We start from the raw sequence: 19,639 nt of genomic DNA on the forward strand, positions 1-19,639 counted from the left end.
CTCATCTTGTGCAGTCACAATTATGAGACAGATATAATGAGAGGATTTTTAAGCAGTTCTTCATCCATCCATATAGAAATCCAGGGCTCAGAAGTTGTTTCTAAATTTTCCACATTAGTTTTCAGTCTGAGGCTCGGTCGCCTCCCTGAAGCCAGCTAAATAAAGCATCAGGTGACCGGGACACTGCAGTGAAAAAGAGAGTCTCCTTCCGAGGTCAAACTGTTGCTGTTTGATTGACGGCCAGCTGGAAACCTGCTGCTACCTTGAGGGAAAACGCAATGCGTGGATGTTTTGTATTTGTCTGAGAGAGCAAGAGAGAGAGAGAGAGTGAGAGAGAGTGAGAGAGCACGTCTGCTGCTGCATCTGTTCTCTCGCTCCCTATCACACACTCTCGGGAGCAGCGCTTTGACGCACCACGCAGAGTTGGATTATAGTATTGCGCGCTGGTCTTTCACGATTTTCTGTCCCTCGCGTTACCCTCACCGCTGACCGGCAGTTGATATATTATCGGGATCAATATCTCTCCGCCACGGTGACCTCTGCTGAGCTTTTCTTTTCTTTTTCTTGTTTTTTGGGGGGGAGAAAGAAGAGCAGCCGCGGCTTCCTCGCAGGACGCGTGTTGTGAATTACAACCAACAGAGCCTTACCTGGAGAGAGAGAGAGAGAGAGAGAGAGAGAGAGAGAGTGTGTGTGTGTGTGTGTGTGTGTGTGTGTGTGTGTGTGTGTGTGTGTGTGTGTGTGTGTGTGTGTGTACATGAGAGAGGGTTTCTTTGGATCGGATCAGATCAAGGACCGAGGTGTTTCACTGTCTTTGCTCCGCGGGCACACATTTACATACACAGGCACGGCACTCACCGGGGGGATTTGGGCACCGCATGCCGGGGACATGTGGAAGTTTGCGCCGCTGTAGCGCAGCCAAAGAGCCGCTCTACCGCCTTATCGAGCTCCCCTATTTCTACCCAGGGGGACCCAAGTCCCTGATCACAGTCCTCACGCACTGAAACCCCTCTCAGAGGACCCAAATGTAAATTCAGAACCAGGCATTTCTGAAACACGCGTGTGCTAAGGGAGGACAGCGAAAAGGAGGACGGCATCCCGTTGCGTGCAGAGTTTGGTGAGCTCCTTCGGGGGATTTCGGGGCTTTATCTTTTAACGCCCTTCTGTTTTCACGGTGTTTTTGCGGGTCTCATATTGGCCCCCACTTGCCGCAGTGATGGTGGGAGCTCGGTGCCCCGTTGGCCCTCACCGCTCCCCGGTGACTGTGCTGGGGCTGCTGGTGACTGTTCTGGTCCTGTCCAGCGGAGCAGACGGTCAGCCATGCCCGGCCCAGTGCTCCTGCACCGGTACGACAGTGGACTGTCACGGACAAGGACTGCGCAATGTGCCCAGAAACATACCTCGAAACACGGAGAGACTGTAAGTACGGGATTGTATAGATTTGACTTAAAATTTGGAAACATTGTATAAGAAAAGTCACCACAATGTCGTGTTGCCATTTCTTTTATGCTTAAATGATGAAAAATAACGAGACTGCATTTACCTTTTAATGCGGCGATTCTTCTGAAGGGGTGTGAGGAGTTTAAAGAGTTTATGGAGAAAAAAAATGTCACACCTTCTGATGTTTTAGCACCCAAATTTTATTCCGATCAGTGGTTAGGAAATGTCATCAGCTCATATCCTAATTATGATCACACATTATTCCCCCAAAATTTCCTGTCTAATTCATTTGTTTTTAACCGGGAGGCACTGAAAATGTCTCTCTCGAGGACCACATCTTTAAGAGCGCAGAGCTTTTTGTCATGTCTAACCTATACTTTCAGCCTTGTTAACGCCGCAGTACGCAGCTGATGTAAATGTTGGCGTGAGGTATAAATGGTAAAACACTAAAGCTCGTTTTGGTGCCTAATACGAGGACACGTCAGGGCTGATCGCGGAGCTGAAGTTGGGGGGCTGCTGTGGTTGTTGGCGGTTTCGAACTGTTGCATTAGCACAGCCTCCGTAGACCACATCGGTTTGTCAGCAGACCAGCGAGTTAATCAAAAACGGATTTGGACAAGTGGGCTCCGAGTTAAAGAGGCCGAATTTTATCATTAAAAGACCCCTCGATGAAATTAACACTTGCCGATGTAGTGCAGCAGCCACAGCTCCTCTCAGTTTCTCTGACAGTCAGATGACAACCCTGCGTTGGCTACGGAACAAGAAGTTTCAGCAAAAGCCTCCTTCATCAATGAGCACATCACAAACATGTATTAATTTATATTTTTTTAATTAATTTTTTAAAATATCCTTTTTCTTTCCAGGGACCTGAATGCAAACAACCTCACTAAAATCACGAAGACGGATTTCGCAGGGCTGAGGCATCTGCGAGTGTTGTAAGTGACGTTTATTCGGCGAATTTTATTTTATCCCCTCTTTATCCCCTCCCCTGAAGATGCAAAAAGGAAAACAACAATATTCTCTCCCACATGCACTGTTAAGCAGCACCTTGCATATCCAGAAAACTTTCCAATAGAACATCACAGCACAGAGATTTAACAGTTTCTGGCCGTGCTCGGCAGCAGCAGCAGATTCATCCAGCTCTGGAGCTGCTGCACGCAGGCACTGCATCCAGTGGTGGGAAGCTGCGGTTTCACTGAGCCATCATAAGTGTCTAAACAGAATAGCAGCGGCACCTGTTAATGCTGTCGTGTTAATCTGCCAGTGGAAGTGTCAGGAGGGGGCTTATTTTAACCACCGGGCCCCGGGGCCCATGTGCTGGAGTGATTAACGCGCTGGCGAGGAAGTGATGGAGGGTAAAAAGAGGAAAGAGATAGCGGTCATTAGGTGTAACCGCGGAGGGAGGAATGTAGCTGCTGGAAGGGAGGGAAGGGTGGAAGGAAAGGAAGAGAAGGGGGGGAGAGTCAAGTAAGAACAGGTTTCTTTACCTGGGATGAATCCAGATTAAAGAGTTCCCCTGCACCGTCACTGCCGGGACAGGGATAGCTGCTGTGCGCGCTATTCAGCAGCCGAAATGAATGGAAGGGAATAGACATAGTTGGAATTCCTCCAGAGATTATGTCCTTAATTGTGTGTATGTGTGTCTTTATTTGTGTGCTCTAGTTTTCACTTTAGCTATTTCCGGTATGTTCACCCAAAAGCACCATAATTAGCAAAAACACTGCACTTAAAAAAAACCGTGAGAATAGATTTTTTTTTAAATTTGAGAAATTTGTGAGAAGAGTCTTTAAAAATAAAAGTCGCCCCCCCCCCCCCTTTTTTTTTTCTTATGGGGCTGTATTAAAAAATAGCGTTGACTCACTGATAAATCAATTAATTAAAAAAAGAAGAGCTCAGTGGAGATGGCCCATAAAAGCATGTGTGTTTTTGCTTGGTTTCGTCAGCACACTAATCTTAGTGAAGTTGTGCTGGTGTAAGTGAAGGAGTAGTCAGAGCTATGCGGTTAGATAGAGAGTAAATTGGATGATAGATGAGTCCCTGTCCAACTGATGGGCCAGTTTTAAAGTCAATTCTGGGACTCTATCGACCCGCTGCTGATTGTCTCTCCTCTTTCTTGCTTTTTTTAAACCTTCTATCACTTTCCATCTCCACCAATCTGCTTTTCTCCTTTTTTCACACCCAGTGCTGCCTGATCCTTCTCTATTTCTCCCTCTCTCTCCTCTCCAGTGTCAATCTCCTGTGCCCTATCTCACTCCGTCTTTCTCTTCTCTCTCTTATCGCTGGCCCCATCCAGCCATCTTTCTCCTTTTTTTTGGCCTCTTATGGTTTCATCACACAAATCACTCTGTCAGCTCTCACGCTCTGTGTCTCTCTATCACTCTCCTTCCCCCCTCTCATGTCGTTCCTTTTTTTATTGTCCAATTCACATAGTCTCACACTCTCTTGGTGTTTCTCTCTCAGGCAGTTAATGGAGAACAAAATCACCACAATCGAGAGAGGAGCCTTCCAGGACCTGAAGGAGCTGGAGAGACTGTGAGTAATGATGTGTTGACGCCATTGTGTTAATTTAATTCTGTATAAAATCAGTTTGCCCAGCCTTAAAAATTCCAAGAACGCGCATGCCCGTCGATTCATTTGCATATCTGGATGCACAGATCAACAAGTGTCATATAAAATCTCTTTTCAGTTGTTGCATTCACAAGCTGCATTATTTGTCTTTGTTAGAAGTTCTCCAAGTCTGTAGAGCTTTACAAAAAACATTCCCTTATTCTGTGCTTTGGTGACTCTCAAGGACACTGTTTAAATATCCTAACCCACTGCTTACTAACAGCATTAACAGTCCTTAGTGCAAGAGGGGTTTTGAAAAAGCCCTTTGAAGAAAAAATTATTTGGTTTGCCTTTGTCCAATGAGCTCTGAATACTTAGTGACCTTCTAGGACTGCATGTTTCAGTTGAAAGTGGGAAGAATAATGTCAGCAGATTATATTATATACTAGCCAGTGGATTATGAATCATCACCGGAACTTATGGATTTCTTTATCATTTATTTATTTATATATTAACTTGAGTTGCAGCAATACCAGAAATCAAGGACAGGTTGACTTTAGCGATCAAAGCTTTCAGTGAAAATACCTGATGTGACAGCAGTGAAAACAAACTATTTCCCCAAGTTTTTAACATGATCATCCTGCAAGTCATCTAGGGCAGCCCAGAATCATACCAAAAAGGCTATAATGTACCCAACCTAATTAGTGACCCCTCCTGCTCCGTGTGAATGCATGCATCATGTTTTGCCACTTTTATGTCAGTTACCCCAACTTGGCCTCCTGCAAATCTGTTCATGTGGCAAATGTTGAGTCTGAGTGCCATGGAGGTGAATGAAGAACAGTCAGAAGTTTTTACAATGCCAGCCTGGTATCACAAGTCAGCATCCAGACAACATAAGGCCTTTATAACATAATTAACACACACACACACACACACACACACACACACACACACACACACACACACACACACACACACACACACACACACACACACACACGCATTTACAAAAACAGACATATTGGCATATGCAGAGAGATATCCACCTGGACAAACACACACACACACACACACACACACACACACACACACACACACACACACACACACACACACACACACACACACACACACATACACAGACTAAAAAATAAAAATAAAGCAGTTCATCTTTTTTTATGGCTCTTGTGGGTAAATTTGTCACAAGTCAGTGGGATGAAAGTGATAAAATGTGACTTTTTTGGATGCTTTGGTGTTGACCCTGTCATGCCTGGTTTTTCTTTGCTCTCTGCTGCACTATAGCTGCTCTTTGTTGACAGAGAGAGAGAGAGAGAAGCTCTGTAGACCACTATAAGGAATCTGCTAGTGTTTCTCATGCAACCAGCACTGGGCTCTGTCCAGCTAAGCGGTTCTGGGAATTCCTACTCAGAGTTGGTGACAAAAAGGGCAAAATTTAACTACATATGGTCTGGATTTAAAAGTAAACTTTGATAATGATTACCCTCCCTCCAAAGAGATGGTGCAAGCTAGTAAATACCCTCTTTCATGCACTCACATAAGCAACACAGCCTTGAACATAGATTGTAGTGTGGTAACAGCAACAGCTGATAAAGTCTTAGATATCTAATGTGAAATCATGCACGATATGGCTGTCTCTCCTTTCTGTCTTGTCTCTGACAACAGCAAACTTTCTGACACAACATGGCTGTCTTCTGTTGTCCTTGCAAGTTTTCCTCTGTAATTCAGCTTCTCTTGCGTGGCATGTTCACAAACACAAAGATGGAGTCAGTCATCAATGCCCCCCAACAGCTACCATACAAAGGCGCGTCTCTGGAGTCTGGAGTCTGAGGGCTCATTTCAAAGCCCTCCGTCCTCTTGGGGGCTGGAGGGGGCCTGCTGGGCACCACAGCCCAGAGGAGAGGGCCTTAAGCTTGGCTGACAGATCCACACTGACTGCCCCCCATGGGGGCAGAAAACGGTTCCCCTTCACATCTTTTTTTTTTTTTTTTGCGACAGGCCCCGAAGGGCCAGGCAGGGCTGGGTCAGGTGTAGGGCAGTAGCCTTGGGGGTACGGAGGAGGGGCATGTGGTTGAAGGAGGTGTGGAGGAGATAGGCATGTCACAACACAACTGTGCACATATCCAAATACATGAATGTGTTTGGATACACTCGTGCATGCGCATTCACTTACGCAAGGCTGCTCTGTCAGTACTGGTTTTATCTTGATTTGGAGGACCCCCCCCCCAAAACCCACTCGCGCCGTTTTCATTCATTCCTTAACCTCTCCTCACGTTTTTGCTCCTTACGCACCCATCTGGCTCTCTCTCTCTCTATTGTCCTGTGCATATAGGAATGCTATACATTCTTTACTCTCACCCTGTGGGTGTAGAATAGTTAGGTGAGGAGTTCCCGATCCTCTTATCCTTCACTTACTTGACTGTTTTACAGCCCCTGTTCAATTCAAAGTGTGTGAGAATGAAGGAGATAACAGCCTCAGACATACAGGGAGAATGAAAGCGATATTGCAGGTACCGTGACAGTAATTTCAGAGAAAATCAGTCGGCTAAATCCTTCGATAATTAGCCTGCAACTGACTGATCACATTATTTAAAGATAATTTTTACCGAGATGAGTAATCGCACAGCTGATTACAGTGGTGAGATGCGTCTATCAACAGCAATTACAAAGTAGATAATGAAGCCTCAAATCAAGTGATCGTGCTGTAATATGTTGACAATATGAACAGCAGAAGATAATTGTAACAGTGATCCCAGATAGCGGGGGTATGGATTTCAAAGAAAAGCTCTGGATTAGTGCGAAATGATTAGCTCTAAAGCCTGTGAGTGATAAAATTGTTCCCGCTGATCATTTCAGGGCAAAGTTTACATTTTTTTTCTCCGTTTTTACTGAGCAGTAGAGCTTGAAATTATCTGCGCTGTGAAGACACAAAGCCATTTTCACCACAGCAGTTCTGTCTAAAAAGCCATTCGAGATAGATTTTTCCGAGTCTCTGCTGCACCCAACATTTGTTATGTTTGTTGGTACACACCAGTTCGCGGAAAGTTTAGAGGAAAAGCTGCCTGGCGCTGCTGAATACGAATGATTTTAACCTGATAGCAAAGGAATTTAGTGTTTAGGAGATAAGACTGAATTTCTGCATTTCTGTGTTTTAAGGCAAGAGATGGTATCTTTCATTAGTGTTTAAATAACAGATCAGATTAGAGAGTGTAAATCTCTGGTGGGTGATAGATATTGGCTCGCTTTGGATGCACGAGCTGTGAACCGAAAACATGAACTGTTGAACCGCATTCACACCCATTCACACACACACACACACACACTGGTCGGTTTGAAGTGGTTTTTGGAGTGGAGACAGTTTCTTAGGTTCGTGGAAATGTCTGCAGTGTTTTGGGTTATAACTTTGGTGCGTGTGTTTGTGTGTGTGATAGACTGACTGTTAGTTCAGCATGTGTATTATGGCTGCAGCAGCATTGGTGGAGTAATAATTGGTTTCTGAGGCGGTTTGTTATTTTCAGTCTGCAAGGCTGTACTACTGCGCATCAACATGGGTCTGAGGTGTTAAGGTTGCGTGTGCGTGTCAGACTTTTATGTTTGTGCGAGTATTCATGTGTGTATGTACAGAGATTTGGCACACTGTGCATGTTTGCGAGTGTGTGTTTACTGTGCGGTTTCTGGGCTTCTAGCATCTGTTTATGACTGCGGGGATTATCACCATGCTGCAGTGTGACATTAGCTCGGCGGAGTGACTCTCACACCTCGGACTACTGGCTACTCCGTCTTCATTCTCTTCCAGCCAGACTTTGACTAATGAGACATGGCTGTGGAAGCACTCTGAGGCTGTTTGTGCACACACACACACCCTCACACACTGTGATATAAAAGATAGAGATACGTTCTTTCAGATGTAGAAGGAAAAAGGCTCAACAGTGGGTGGTAATTGCAGACTAGTTCAGCCTATAAATGTGTGGCATGTGGAACTGGTTCGTGCTACATATTTGTCTTTATATACAAAAACATCAAATAAACTAAATCACTACATGACTGGAGAGATTTCATTGTTTGATTCAGAAGTTTATGTTCAAGCAAATTTTTTTGCAGAACTTTAAAAGTGAAGTGACAGTTAGCAGCCGAGCCAAGCTCAGTGGTGATGGAGAGCTTGCAATAGGTTGACTGTTGAGCTGTTAATCTTTTAGACAGTGCTTCCTTAATTAGGCTAATGCAGCAGTTCAAATTAACAAAATACTGAGAGCAGAATCAGCGCTGAAGACCAAAGTGAGAAATGTGCAAAGTGGAGTCGTGAAAACTGCCAAGTCAGCTGATGTAGCCTCTGTAAGTAACAGCAGACTTTGGAGGTCTTAGTTACAATGTAACTACAAAACATTTCAGCCAGGCTAAAATGTTTTGTAGTTACATTGTAGCTCTCAGATTTAACTGAGAAACTTGTTAAGAATCATCACTGTTTTTTTCAGTAGTTTTGTTTCATAAGGGAACTTTTCAAATCTCAGAAAAATGATTTGTAATTTCTGCCTCTAATGAACAACGCTTAACCATTTATGTGGTTTATTACAGAAATGTATTTAAGATTGTTTTAAATGTCCTACATATCATGTTGGAGTAAATCACATGTGACGTCAGACACATTGTGCGTGTCATGTTCATGCAGAGTTTATGTTGGGGCCGGGGAGTCATAGTCAGTACGATCTAGTGTGTAATGACACATAAGAAGTCCAAAATGTTTGATTACATGTATAATAACTTCAGCTGGACCCTTTATTCTCATTTCCAGCTGCATACTATTATTCTTGGACTCCACTAGAGTTTCCTTAATTCAAAGTTTAAAATAATCCTTATTTATCTTATACTGGATGCTGGTTCACTCCATCTCATCTGCTCGCTGAAACAAAACACTTTAGCTCCTCAACCTTGAAGGCCACCCTCTTTTGAAGCCAACTTTCTTTTGATTGGCTGCCCTACAGAAACAGAAACTTTGATCAGCAAGAAAGTAGAGATGAGTAGAGAAGAAAAACACACACACGCTATCCGAAATGGGACACTCAGTCTGAAGGCCAAGCTTCTGGCTCACGGGAATTATTTGTACAAACACTGAAATCGATATTTGAAACTTTGGCAATGTTTAATGTTTAAAATAAGAAAATTCGTGGCAAGCGCACTTTAATGTTATTCGTGTTATGTTCATATGCAGTGTTGCAATGATTGGCTGAAATGTCTGGTTACGTATGATGGTAGCCTTTTATTTATTTTAAGTATGGCAGGCGGTTTGTTTCTGTTACAGTCTACTGTAAATAACTAAGTTAATTTTTTTAAATTAATTTCAATGATTTAATTAATTCAGTGCATAAATTAGTCGTGAAAATAATTGTTGGCTGCTTTTTTTCTACATCACTGTATTTGGAGCTGCCCATCAGAAGTATAAATGATCTGTTTTTGATATCACCTTGTTTGTAATGTGTGAGAGTGTGCGAGGAAAGTAAAACCGTTTCAGACTTTTATAATATTTGTAGAACTAAAGCAGGAAAAACAGAAGAACTCTGCACGGGAATCCTGGTCTGTAAATCTGAACAATCTCTATGTTGCTAATTGCTAAATATATTATAGATAATGTGATGATCAGACGGATATTCTAGTGAAGAAATGAATAAAAGGTTAATTAAAACACACTGATATCTCGGCAGCACCGTGGAGCAGACTGGATTTGATCTCTGTGTCCTGTCTCTACTTCATTTCGTGTTTCCTAGTCTGACGGCATTGCCTCTATTTTAAGGCGATGAGCTCATACCACCTCTCTGCTGTCGTTCCTCCTCCCTACCTCGAACACCACACTCAAAAAAATGAAACGTTGACTTTAATTAAAATTATTTTGTCAACAGGTTCCACGAAATTGAATTATGTTAGTTTAAAGCAAAAATCTTTAGTTCATCTAATTTAAAAAAAACTACTTAAGATTAACAAGACATATTTAAGACTAACTAAATCAAGTTATGTTGTATGAACATAGATGATATATTTTCAGGTTAGATAGTTTAGATTAGTTACTTCAACACATTTCTTATTTGTGGCAGTAAAATGTTAAATTTAAGTTAGATTAATTCAAATATTATATTTTCAGCCACCTTGTGTTTTATTAATTAGTTTTACATAAATCTATTTTGTCAACAGGTTCCACACAAATGAATTAAGTACATCCAACTTATTTTTTAAAATTTATTTTATTGCCAACACATTCAGTGAGCATTTGTGTAAACCCAGTCCAAAATAAAACACAACAGCTCATTAGGGTTAGTAATTAACAGTATGTAGACAGATGCAACATGAAGACTTTAAATTAAATGTCTGTATCTACCAGAAATAGAAGAAAAAAAAAAAAAAACGCATTGAAGATCACATAACACATTGATAAGATGACACTTGAGTTATGCACATGTGATGCTAGTAAGGTCTGTGAGTGTTTTTTTCTTTTAGTGTCTAAAATGGATAGCAAAGTTGCTATTTGCAATGATTGCTTAGGGTCAGTCCAGTAACACAATGCCAATGAAGTGCTTTCCTTTAACAATGCAAAGTGAAGTGTCCACCTCAACAGCCACAATTAAAAAAAAAAAAAAGTAACAACAACAACAATAATAATAATAATAATAATAATAATAATAATAAATAGTCCACTGATATTAGCAATCAAAGAAAATTACATCACCATCCCAAATAAAACTTTAACAAAACATGCCAACATTATGGTCTAACAATAAAACAGCTTGTCAGCGTTCAGTTTTTTTGCAACAGCACAGCAGTAACCATTTAACACTTGCCACTGTCAACATTTATTTTACCAGTGTTTGGGCAAAAAACTTCAGATGGAAACATTTTAACATGGAAACAATTGTTCGTCTTTAAAAGTCCACAAAATATACATTCATCCTGCATTCCCAACTTGGATGATCTGATATCCTCGTGTTGGTGTTGTTCCCAGACCATCATGAAAATGTTGTTCCAGGTTCAACATTGCAAGTGACCAATCACATTGTTGTGACGTTATTCTATTCCAAGCCATTCGTGCATTTATGAAATTCCAATGTTGCAAGGACAATATCAATTCTGCTTACTGTTTATTAAAGGGTTACGGTTAGGGTTAGGGTCAGTTGATCGGCGGACAGAGGCGGTTTCACGCAGCTTAAGTACAGTTTTTTGTTTTACGCCGGTTTTTCCCGAAGTCGCAAAAGTATGACGTCACAACATTCTGATTGGTCACTTGCAATGTTGATCCTGGAACAACATTTAGTATGATGATCTGGGAACAACACCAACACGAGGATATCAGATCAACCTCCTAACTTACCCTTAATTTTAGTATGTATTGCAATTACCTTTACAATGCACACAATGTAACACAAACTGAATATGAACATATTTCCACCTCATAACAATATGCCTTGAACGCTAATATACACACCACCCTTCAACATTTCTGGTGCAGTATCATCTCTCAATTAAATCCTTTAAATCTCAATACTTTTGATTGTCTCTTAGCTTTCAGTCTTGAGGTTAACTGAGATTCAGTGCATATATCCCACCCATTAAGAGTGCACATGCAGAGGCCAGGTCTTCCAGGTCATGCAGGACACACTAGATGGTTATACCCACTGTAGGGTAATTTCCAATAAACCAAGTTCAAAAAAGAAGAGTCTATGGCTGACACGTGTTCCTGGTTTCCAAAAGAAATGCTTCCAGTTGCATTATGATTTGAAGACTGTTTATTTATTACAAACGGAAGATGTAACAATGAACTCCTTCCTAAAAAGCATGAAAGTTCCAAAAAATAGCAGTTATCCAGAACTAGCTGTGCACACGGTCAGAAAACCGTGAGACTCCTAACCTCTCTGTCCATGCTCCTCCCCTTCCCTCTCACACAGGGTTTCATGCTACTATTGCACTTACATAATTAAAGTGAGAGGTACCCCCTTTTAGGTTCCAATCCCAAAACAGTGACTTAAAATTACTTTATGTAAACACATATATTTTCACATTTATTAATCCTGAAAAGATGACTTATGTAATGAATCTATGAATTATAAAACAAACATGAACTCAATCGTAAATAAAAATATAAAGCAGACGTCTGGCGCTTACACCCACATCGGCTGGAGGAGTGCTGGCATCAGCTCTTTCGATGGTAAAGATAGCAAGGGTAATTTGTTCCAGCTCCCTCTGAACAGCTGTAGCTTAGACACAAAAACATAGAAAAATGGCATCCAGTTTTAAAAAAAGAAAGAAAAAGGGCCAAAGCTACCCTTTAATGACGTAAACACAATATTAGGAACATGCACCCCAGTGCGCCACTATTTCAGACTACAGATTCAACGATAAATATAAATAGTTTGGGTATACAAGAAGATTTCCCAAAACATTTAAACAGGTTCCATGCAAATTACAACAACAACAACACTACAACATGCAACAACATTAGTTATTCAAAATTTGGTTTAATACAGATAAAAAACTAAACTAAAATTACCAACCAATTATTCTTTGAAGAGGATGCTTGGGTCTTCATTCAGGTAAAAAGGTAGTGCCCTGAGGACACACTCCCTCCCCTTTTCAATGGTTTCCTTCTGTAGAGAGTGGCAGAGATACAGGAAGAGAAAACAGATATACTTTAGGATGACAGAAACTCACATTATACGCAAAATGAATGACATAGCCACTGCACAGATAGACATGTACACAAGACCAACTAATCATCACATGGACATGAATAGTTAACCTGTTGGGCAGGGTTTCCACCACATTATATATGTCCATAATGGAGGTAAAGACAAACTAATACATCATCTTTTTTGCATTCAAAACATAACATAAAAACATTCACTTCTGGTTTAACCTAAATCAAGGGATCAGATTTTACATATGTTTAGGTAATTTAAATTTTCCAACGTTTTGAGTACCAAACTTTGTCTTGCTTAATATAAATGTAAGTGCACTGTGCAGCTACCATACACTAGCTGTTTAAATTTGAAAATGATCTTATTAGCCATAATATTTTGCTACCAACAGAATAACGCACCTGTGTGGCTGGGGCCAAAGTTTGTCTAATTTTCTTCCCTGCAACGCCTCCTTTTTTCTTGAAGACTTTTATGAGCTGGTCAGTGTATTGGTCAAGTTGTGTAAAAAGCCTTGGAACATGTGCAGCAGTAGTAATCCTCACATATTCTGCTTCCACCTGAAAATATGTCAACAAACACAACATACTGTACTGTAAATATACATACTATATGTACACATATACAAACTAAAACTAATGTAGTAAGACCTCATTAAAGCTATAATTTTAACACAAACATTTACACAAAATGCTAATGGAGCCATTACAGCTTTTATTGTTATTTATCAAGTTCCAAAAAATATTGATCACAGCTGATCTGAAAAGAATTTCATGCCTCAGGCCCTTGAACTGCAACCTTTACCATGGTTCAGATGTGGAGAAGAAATAACAGGGGCATGGGATGGGTCACAAAAGAAAACTTAACTTATAAAACAGTTTTGTTTTTAAAAGTATAACAGTTCACATACCACATACAAGCTCAGCAATACCACATACACCACATCAGTATAGGAGGGAGCAGGTAAAGGCAGGATCTGAGATTTATAAAGAAAAAAAATAATTAATTCCTTAATTTCAAGAAGCAAATTATTGTTTGAATTACAACTAAATAAAATACTACTCAGAAGAAAAGCAAGAGATTGACACTGCCATGTGCTAACTTTCTATAGAAGCAATTATCACCAGGTCTGTCGACCTCCATTGTCTGTCCACTCATATGTCTTGAATAATTTTATTAAAAAAATTAAGTGTGTACTTTCACAAACTGTAATTTATAACTACATTGATATGTATAACTCCGCTAGGAAACATGCTGTATTTACAGACCATTTTTACATAATACAGATTACTGATAGAGCAGAACAATGGTGTCACAGTGGCTTTCGCCCTTGACTTTTTGGATTTTAAATGTCACTTTATGCTATCCTTGCTATCCTATTCGATATTTCCGACTCTCGGATTACAGAAAAGGAATCCCAAGAAAGCAAATGGAAAAATAACCCCTTGAAAGAATAACCCCATGAACCCCTGTAGCTAATCCCTTAATAAAACAAAAAACAATAAAAATGTTTCTTACACAGTCCACAAAATAAACATGTCCAGGACCCAGTAAAACTAATGTAAAACAAGCGCACGCAAACGATATAACATGTCTTGTAAGACAAACGCAAAATATAACCATGCTGGACATATAGATACTACACAACATAGTCAAAGAAAAAAGTGGTCTTACCTCTCAAAGAAACAGCAGCTTGGCGCCAAAACAGCCTTTTTCAGTTAAATTTGAAGTCTTGCGCATGAGCAGGCACAAGCCGTGAAACCTTCTTGTTCTGCGCGGTTTCATTACAACTGTTTTTGCATTACTGCCACCTTGTGGATATACAAGGTATATCGATCCTCATTGACTTAACTTAAATGTTATGCGATCAAGTAACACATTAGTATTATGTACGTTGAATAATAGACACAATTACGTAGACTTGATTAGAAAAACATATGTTAACTTAACAAAAACATATATTTTAAGTAAAATGAAAATAAATAATTAATATACACTGAACAATCCACCTCATTCATTTTTTTGAGTGCAGTCCGTACATTCTCCCAGGGGGATGTCTAGCCCACTAACGGGCGCTCATGGCTGGGCAGGACCTACAGGGGGAGTGTGCCTCTCCGTGGGGCCGTGTGGGGCTCTTAGCTGCCAGAAGCAGCGTTAACGGAAGAGGAGTGAATAATTTAGAAACATCATTTCTGCGGGACGTTAAATATTTAAGCAGCCTCTGATGTAACTGTGGAGTGTGAATGTGTGTGTGTGCGCGCGGGCACGTTCACATATTTGTGCTCTTGTGGGTGGAAGATGGACACAGAGGGGGTGACGTTATTTAAGTCCACATCGGCTTCTAGTGATGCAAAAAGAGGTGAAAGACAAAGGTTAAGAGGAAAAAGTCAACGAGAGAATGAAAAAGAGATTTGGGGAAGTTTTGAAAGGAGCTGGTGTTTTTGTTTGAAAATGTGTAGTACTTCTGTTAGTTCGTATGTTTTTTTTGTATAAATCACACTCAAGTTTTCTTCTTAGTTTGAAGTAACTTCTAGTTCCTGCCGTGTTTTCTTTCTTCGTCCCCTCCTCCTCTCTTCATTCCCATCCAGTAGCACCCAGCTCAGCATCCATCGTTTGAGCCTGTCAGTGTGTGCGGGTGTGTTTGTGTCAGGGTTAAACTGTTTCAGCAGCCTGTCTCTCATTGTGTCACTCTGTTGCCTCCCTCTCCTCTGACACACATCAAGCACACACACATCAACACACACTGCACACAAACCTCTTCACTCCACTCAACCAGGGTTAAATGATCGCACCCAGATTATTAAACTCACTCGAGTCGTCTCCACTGTGTGTGTGTGTGTACGTGTGTGTGCGTGATGGGTTGTTGTGAGTTCTTCCCCTGTGAGGGCCTTGTTTACTCAGTGGGGTCCTTTTCACACATTCGGTAGCCCGGCCAGACTGCCTGTTTGTTTTTCCCACATCGTCCCCTCTCCTCCGTCTTTGTGGCAAAAACGCCCCTCCGCCCTCCCTCCATCTGAACCCCTTCCCTCGTCTTCCTCCGCCTGCGTTCCCTCCATCCTTCTCGAGTTCACTGTTTGTCTGGCAGCCATGTTGTACCCCTAAATCATGGATAACCGTTTTCTTTCAGTGTCCATGCATGACCACGTATGTGTGTCTCCATCAGTCTCCCAATTATTTCATGCTCTCAAATCGTATTACAATCAAAACAGTGTAACAGAATTTAATACAAAGTCCAGGAAACACAAATCCTACTTTAAAACAGCTAATTATACACAAATGTACGAGCATCCAACCGCAGTCTTTGGAACGAGCAAGGTCGAGTTTATTCCCTAATTCCTGTTGTATTTCTGCAGGCGCCTGAATCGGAATAATCTGGCTGTCTTTCCCGAGCTGCTTTTCCTGGGAACAACGAAGCTTTACAGACTGTAAGTCGTGTTTTTATTTATTTTTTTTGTCCGTCACTTGTTTGCCCTCCATGGTTAACTGAAATATTCTCTAACTATTAGTATGTTTTGCTAAGAAGCCTTAAGATGATCTAGATAAACTTTGGATTCATGTAATGGTGTGTTTGTGTATATCACCACAACGTTTGCACAGTTCACTGAATAGGACTCAAAATTATGTGAAAATGTATGTTGCAGATGCTGCAAAGCAGAGAAAAAAAAACAATGAGGTTTTGCTGTGTGACCCAGTCTGGGTGTTTCACTTGGATGAAGGAGTGAGAGAAGTGAGAGAGCAGATTTTACATGGCTCTCTCCATAAAAGCCAGTTCAGTAGCTAATGGAGATTAGCACTCCAACAGCTGCTGCCCACTGGGAGAGAGGTGTGTATCTGTGTGTATGTGTGCTTGTGTGTGCTTGTGTAGGAGAGGATGAAGAGGAGAAAGTGAGCATGACCGACTTACTGGTATAAGCAGTGAACAGGTTTCCCTCCTGAAGTTACATTTTGTGTTTCACGGGCAGAAAACAGTTTTCGTTACAGAACATAAATGTTCCAGGTTGCATTGAAGCCGACGAACCACTGTTTGTTGTCATCGAGCACCTTCCGCTCCCCTCGCTGCCCCGTCGTCTGCGCTGCAAACCGAGCACTACAGGGCTGGGCTGCAACGCCACTGAAACTGTGGGAACTAACTTCCCGTCACGGTCATTTGCGGTCTCAGGGAATAATTATGGTTGCATATATTTATATGAGTGGCTGAATGTATTTACAGTATCTGAAACAATATTGAAATGCTCAGATGATTCAGAGTGTGTGAAAGTTGTTTATGTTCTGCGGCTGCCGCAGTGGCCGGCTGGGCATGACCTGTTGTGTCTAAGGGTGTGTGTCTGCCTGTGTTTGAGCAAATGTGTGCGTGTGTGTTTCCCAAGGCCGAGAGCTGGCATTTTGCTCAGCGTGTGGGCTGAGGTAAAAATACTACTTGGATATATTGCTCTGTGCTCAGCTTGTTGTAGACAAGTTGAGTGCGAGTGTATATCTGCCTCTATATGCATGTGTTTGTGCGAGCCTCAGTCCTCCAGGTGTATGTGTTTAGAGGAGAGCCCCTCAATGGCAGCTCATCTTATCTGAACCGGCACAGCTCGTTCCATAGAACCACATTTAAGCTGCTGTGTTGTTATTTCTCAGAATTAGATTAAATTATAAACCCACGGTGAACAGAGTAAGAAAAAAAACGCAAACTTCCACAGAAAAATGCTGTTAAACAGGTTTCTCAGATGTATGGAACTCATTCAGCTTGAATGGCGACCACAGAGGTTTGGCCAATAGTATTTAAGGCTGTTTGGTCAATATTAAATCCTACGTCTGCTTCTCTACACCCCCTACAGTTTATTTTAATTTTAGAAATCGCAACGAGAAACCCCTGAGAACCTCTGAAGTGGGATCTTGTTAAGTTTTATATTGAGGGTTGTAGGTATGTGCTAACTTGACCGGCTTTGGTTCTTGCAACAGTACTTCTATAAATGAACACTTGCTCAACCTGCTATTATGAAAATTATGTTTTCACTGTTTTTGGGGCTTGGAAAATCTGTGTATGTGTGTGTCTGTGTGTGTGTACAGGAGTATTTATGGTATGTGTTCAATCTTTGCTCAGCACAGCGGTTTAAGGCATTCGGGACTAATTTAAACTGTTTTGAGGTCAGGTGTGAGAGATGCCTTTGAACTTGTGCAGTTAGTTTGTTTAGTGAAATACAAGTCTGAGCATGAATCATGCCTGAATTTTGTTAACCTGCAATAGTAAGGGTAACATAACTTTGGCATATAGCACACTGGAGAGTGTTGTGCCATCTGATGTTCTACATAAATTCGTTTAGTATGCTACGCACCATTTGATTACTGTAGAACTGCAGGGAGACCTTGATCCATATTGCTGGAGATGATTCAGACTTGTTCCCGTGGGTTTGTTGGATTTGTCACAGGTTCTGTTCATAGTTAATAAGAACAGAATTTCTACGCAGACAGGAGTGGAGGGTGTCTGCTTTGGTGGCTTCGGGATTTAATCTTTGCTTTTTGAGGATGATGTAGTTCTGTTGGCTTCACCAGCTCAAACTCGAGTGGTTCACACCTCCAAGTTTGAGGCTGTGGGTCTCAGATGGAATAGGGTGGAGCACCAAAGTGGAGGAGTTTAAGTACCACAGGGTCTTGTTCAAGAGTAGGAAGAGAGTGGAAGAAGACACTGACAGAAGAAAAGCATGGCTGTCGATTTGTTGGTTGATCTACATCACTAGCCTCATCTGTGGTCACGAGCTCTGGGTAGTGACTGGAAGAAAGCGATTGCGGATGCAAGCTATGGAGATGGGATGAGTCCCCTCTCACTGATCAGTCAGAAGGGACTCAGAGTAGAGTCGCATCAAAATGAACCAGTTGAGGTGATTCGGGCATCTGATTAAAATGCCTCTTGGATGCCTACTGTGTGAGGCGTTTAAGGCATGCCCAACCTGGTGGGCATGCCTGGAGGAAGAACAGAAATGGAGGAAGAACAGATAGCATGTTGTCACGCAGGTTTTTAAGCAGATATTTGGAAGCAAATAGGAGCCTCCTTTGCTCAGTGAAAGAATGCAGCATAGTGCAGGTCTTGTTTTAATATTTATAGGCTGTTTTTTTTGCTTCAAATCTTTATCAAACTAAATATTTAGACTAAAAAAAACCCAGTTGTTTTTTATTGTGCTAGAATACAACATGAACGGAATATGAACACAACTTTTTCAAATGACTCACAACTGAAGCATATCATCAAAAGCACCTGCAGTGGCCCAGTTATTGCATGAATATTTATACTGTGCACACAGAATGTCTCTCTGATCACTGAATTTCTCATTCATCCATTTCTCGGTTAAACTTTAAACTGGATGACACCGTCCAAATATTAGCCGTGAAGCCGAAGGTCGAAATGTCCTAGAAAAGGCTGCTGTGTGCTTTCTCCTAAAGCCTTGCAACTTTGGAAAGAAGGTTTCTGTGATGTGGTGACAGCTGACATGCTCATACTTGTGCTCCAGTGTAGTGAGAAGACAATAAAACCCTGTATTATCTACAGCTGACAATAGCTGCTTTTCAAAAACAGTGTACTTGGTAAGAGCTTATGTTATTTTTACACACCGTGGGTTGTCTCTGGACATATTCTCACACTTTTACTTGTTGCTCGCATTAGTAAACTCCTTGAATGCTTTGTCAGATGTTTTATCATATTGCTTGCATCAAAGGTGATGTTTGACAGTCCCCTCGACAATTTAGCAGAGCTCGGTCTGCAAAAAAATGTTTCCAGCATGCTACCTGGCAAGGATGGCATGCTGAAGTGTTGTCACTGGGCAAAAAGGCTGTAGCTCACTGGTTGCCATGGATATTTGTATCAAATTTTGTGCCAACCTACTGAAGAATTTGACATATTTCTCCAGATTTCTAAGAATTTTGGCCCGTTGGTGGAAGTAGAAGAATGGGATAGATCACAGGAATTGTTAGGATGAGACCATAAA

General features: G+C 41.3%; 1 protein-coding gene and 2 long non-coding RNA genes across 4 annotated transcripts in view; 2 read left to right on the plus strand and 1 right to left on the minus strand.

Moving 5' to 3' along the window:
- Positions 1-243: 243 nt before the first annotated feature.
- Positions 244-19,639, plus strand: part of slit2 (slit homolog 2 (Drosophila)) — a 118,160-nt gene continuing 98,764 nt past the window's right edge. Inside the window, exons 1-4 of one of the 2 annotated variants that reach the window (XM_085409921.1) lie at positions 245-1,416; positions 2,301-2,372; positions 3,898-3,969; positions 16,028-16,099. In XM_085409921.1, the coding sequence (XP_085266047.1) occupies positions 1,214-1,416; positions 2,301-2,372; positions 3,898-3,969; positions 16,028-16,099 (419 nt within the window). In that variant the 5' untranslated portion in view covers positions 245-1,213. Of the gene's footprint in view, positions 1,417-2,300; positions 2,373-3,897; positions 3,970-16,027; positions 16,100-19,639 lie in introns of both variants that reach the window. The other variant, XM_085409922.1, reaches the window with a different exon arrangement.
- Positions 10,091-13,230, plus strand: LOC146668095 (uncharacterized). The gene is made up of 2 exons (XR_014912123.1): positions 10,091-11,625; positions 12,127-13,230. It is a non-coding gene; the product is annotated as an uncharacterized LOC146668095 (long non-coding RNA).
- Positions 11,734-14,437, minus strand: LOC146668096 (uncharacterized). Its single transcript, XR_014912122.1, has 5 exons — positions 14,349-14,437; positions 13,585-13,650; positions 13,079-13,234; positions 12,534-12,626; positions 11,734-12,236 (listed from the first exon to the last, which is right to left on the minus strand). It is a non-coding gene; the product is annotated as an uncharacterized LOC146668096 (long non-coding RNA).

This window comes from Rhamphochromis longiceps, linkage group LG6, assembly GCF_057381845.1.
Source record: "Rhamphochromis longiceps isolate RC_006_pf linkage group LG6, R_longiceps_female_GT1.1, whole genome shotgun sequence".
Taxonomy (NCBI): Eukaryota; Metazoa; Chordata; class Actinopteri; order Cichliformes; family Cichlidae; genus Rhamphochromis; species Rhamphochromis longiceps.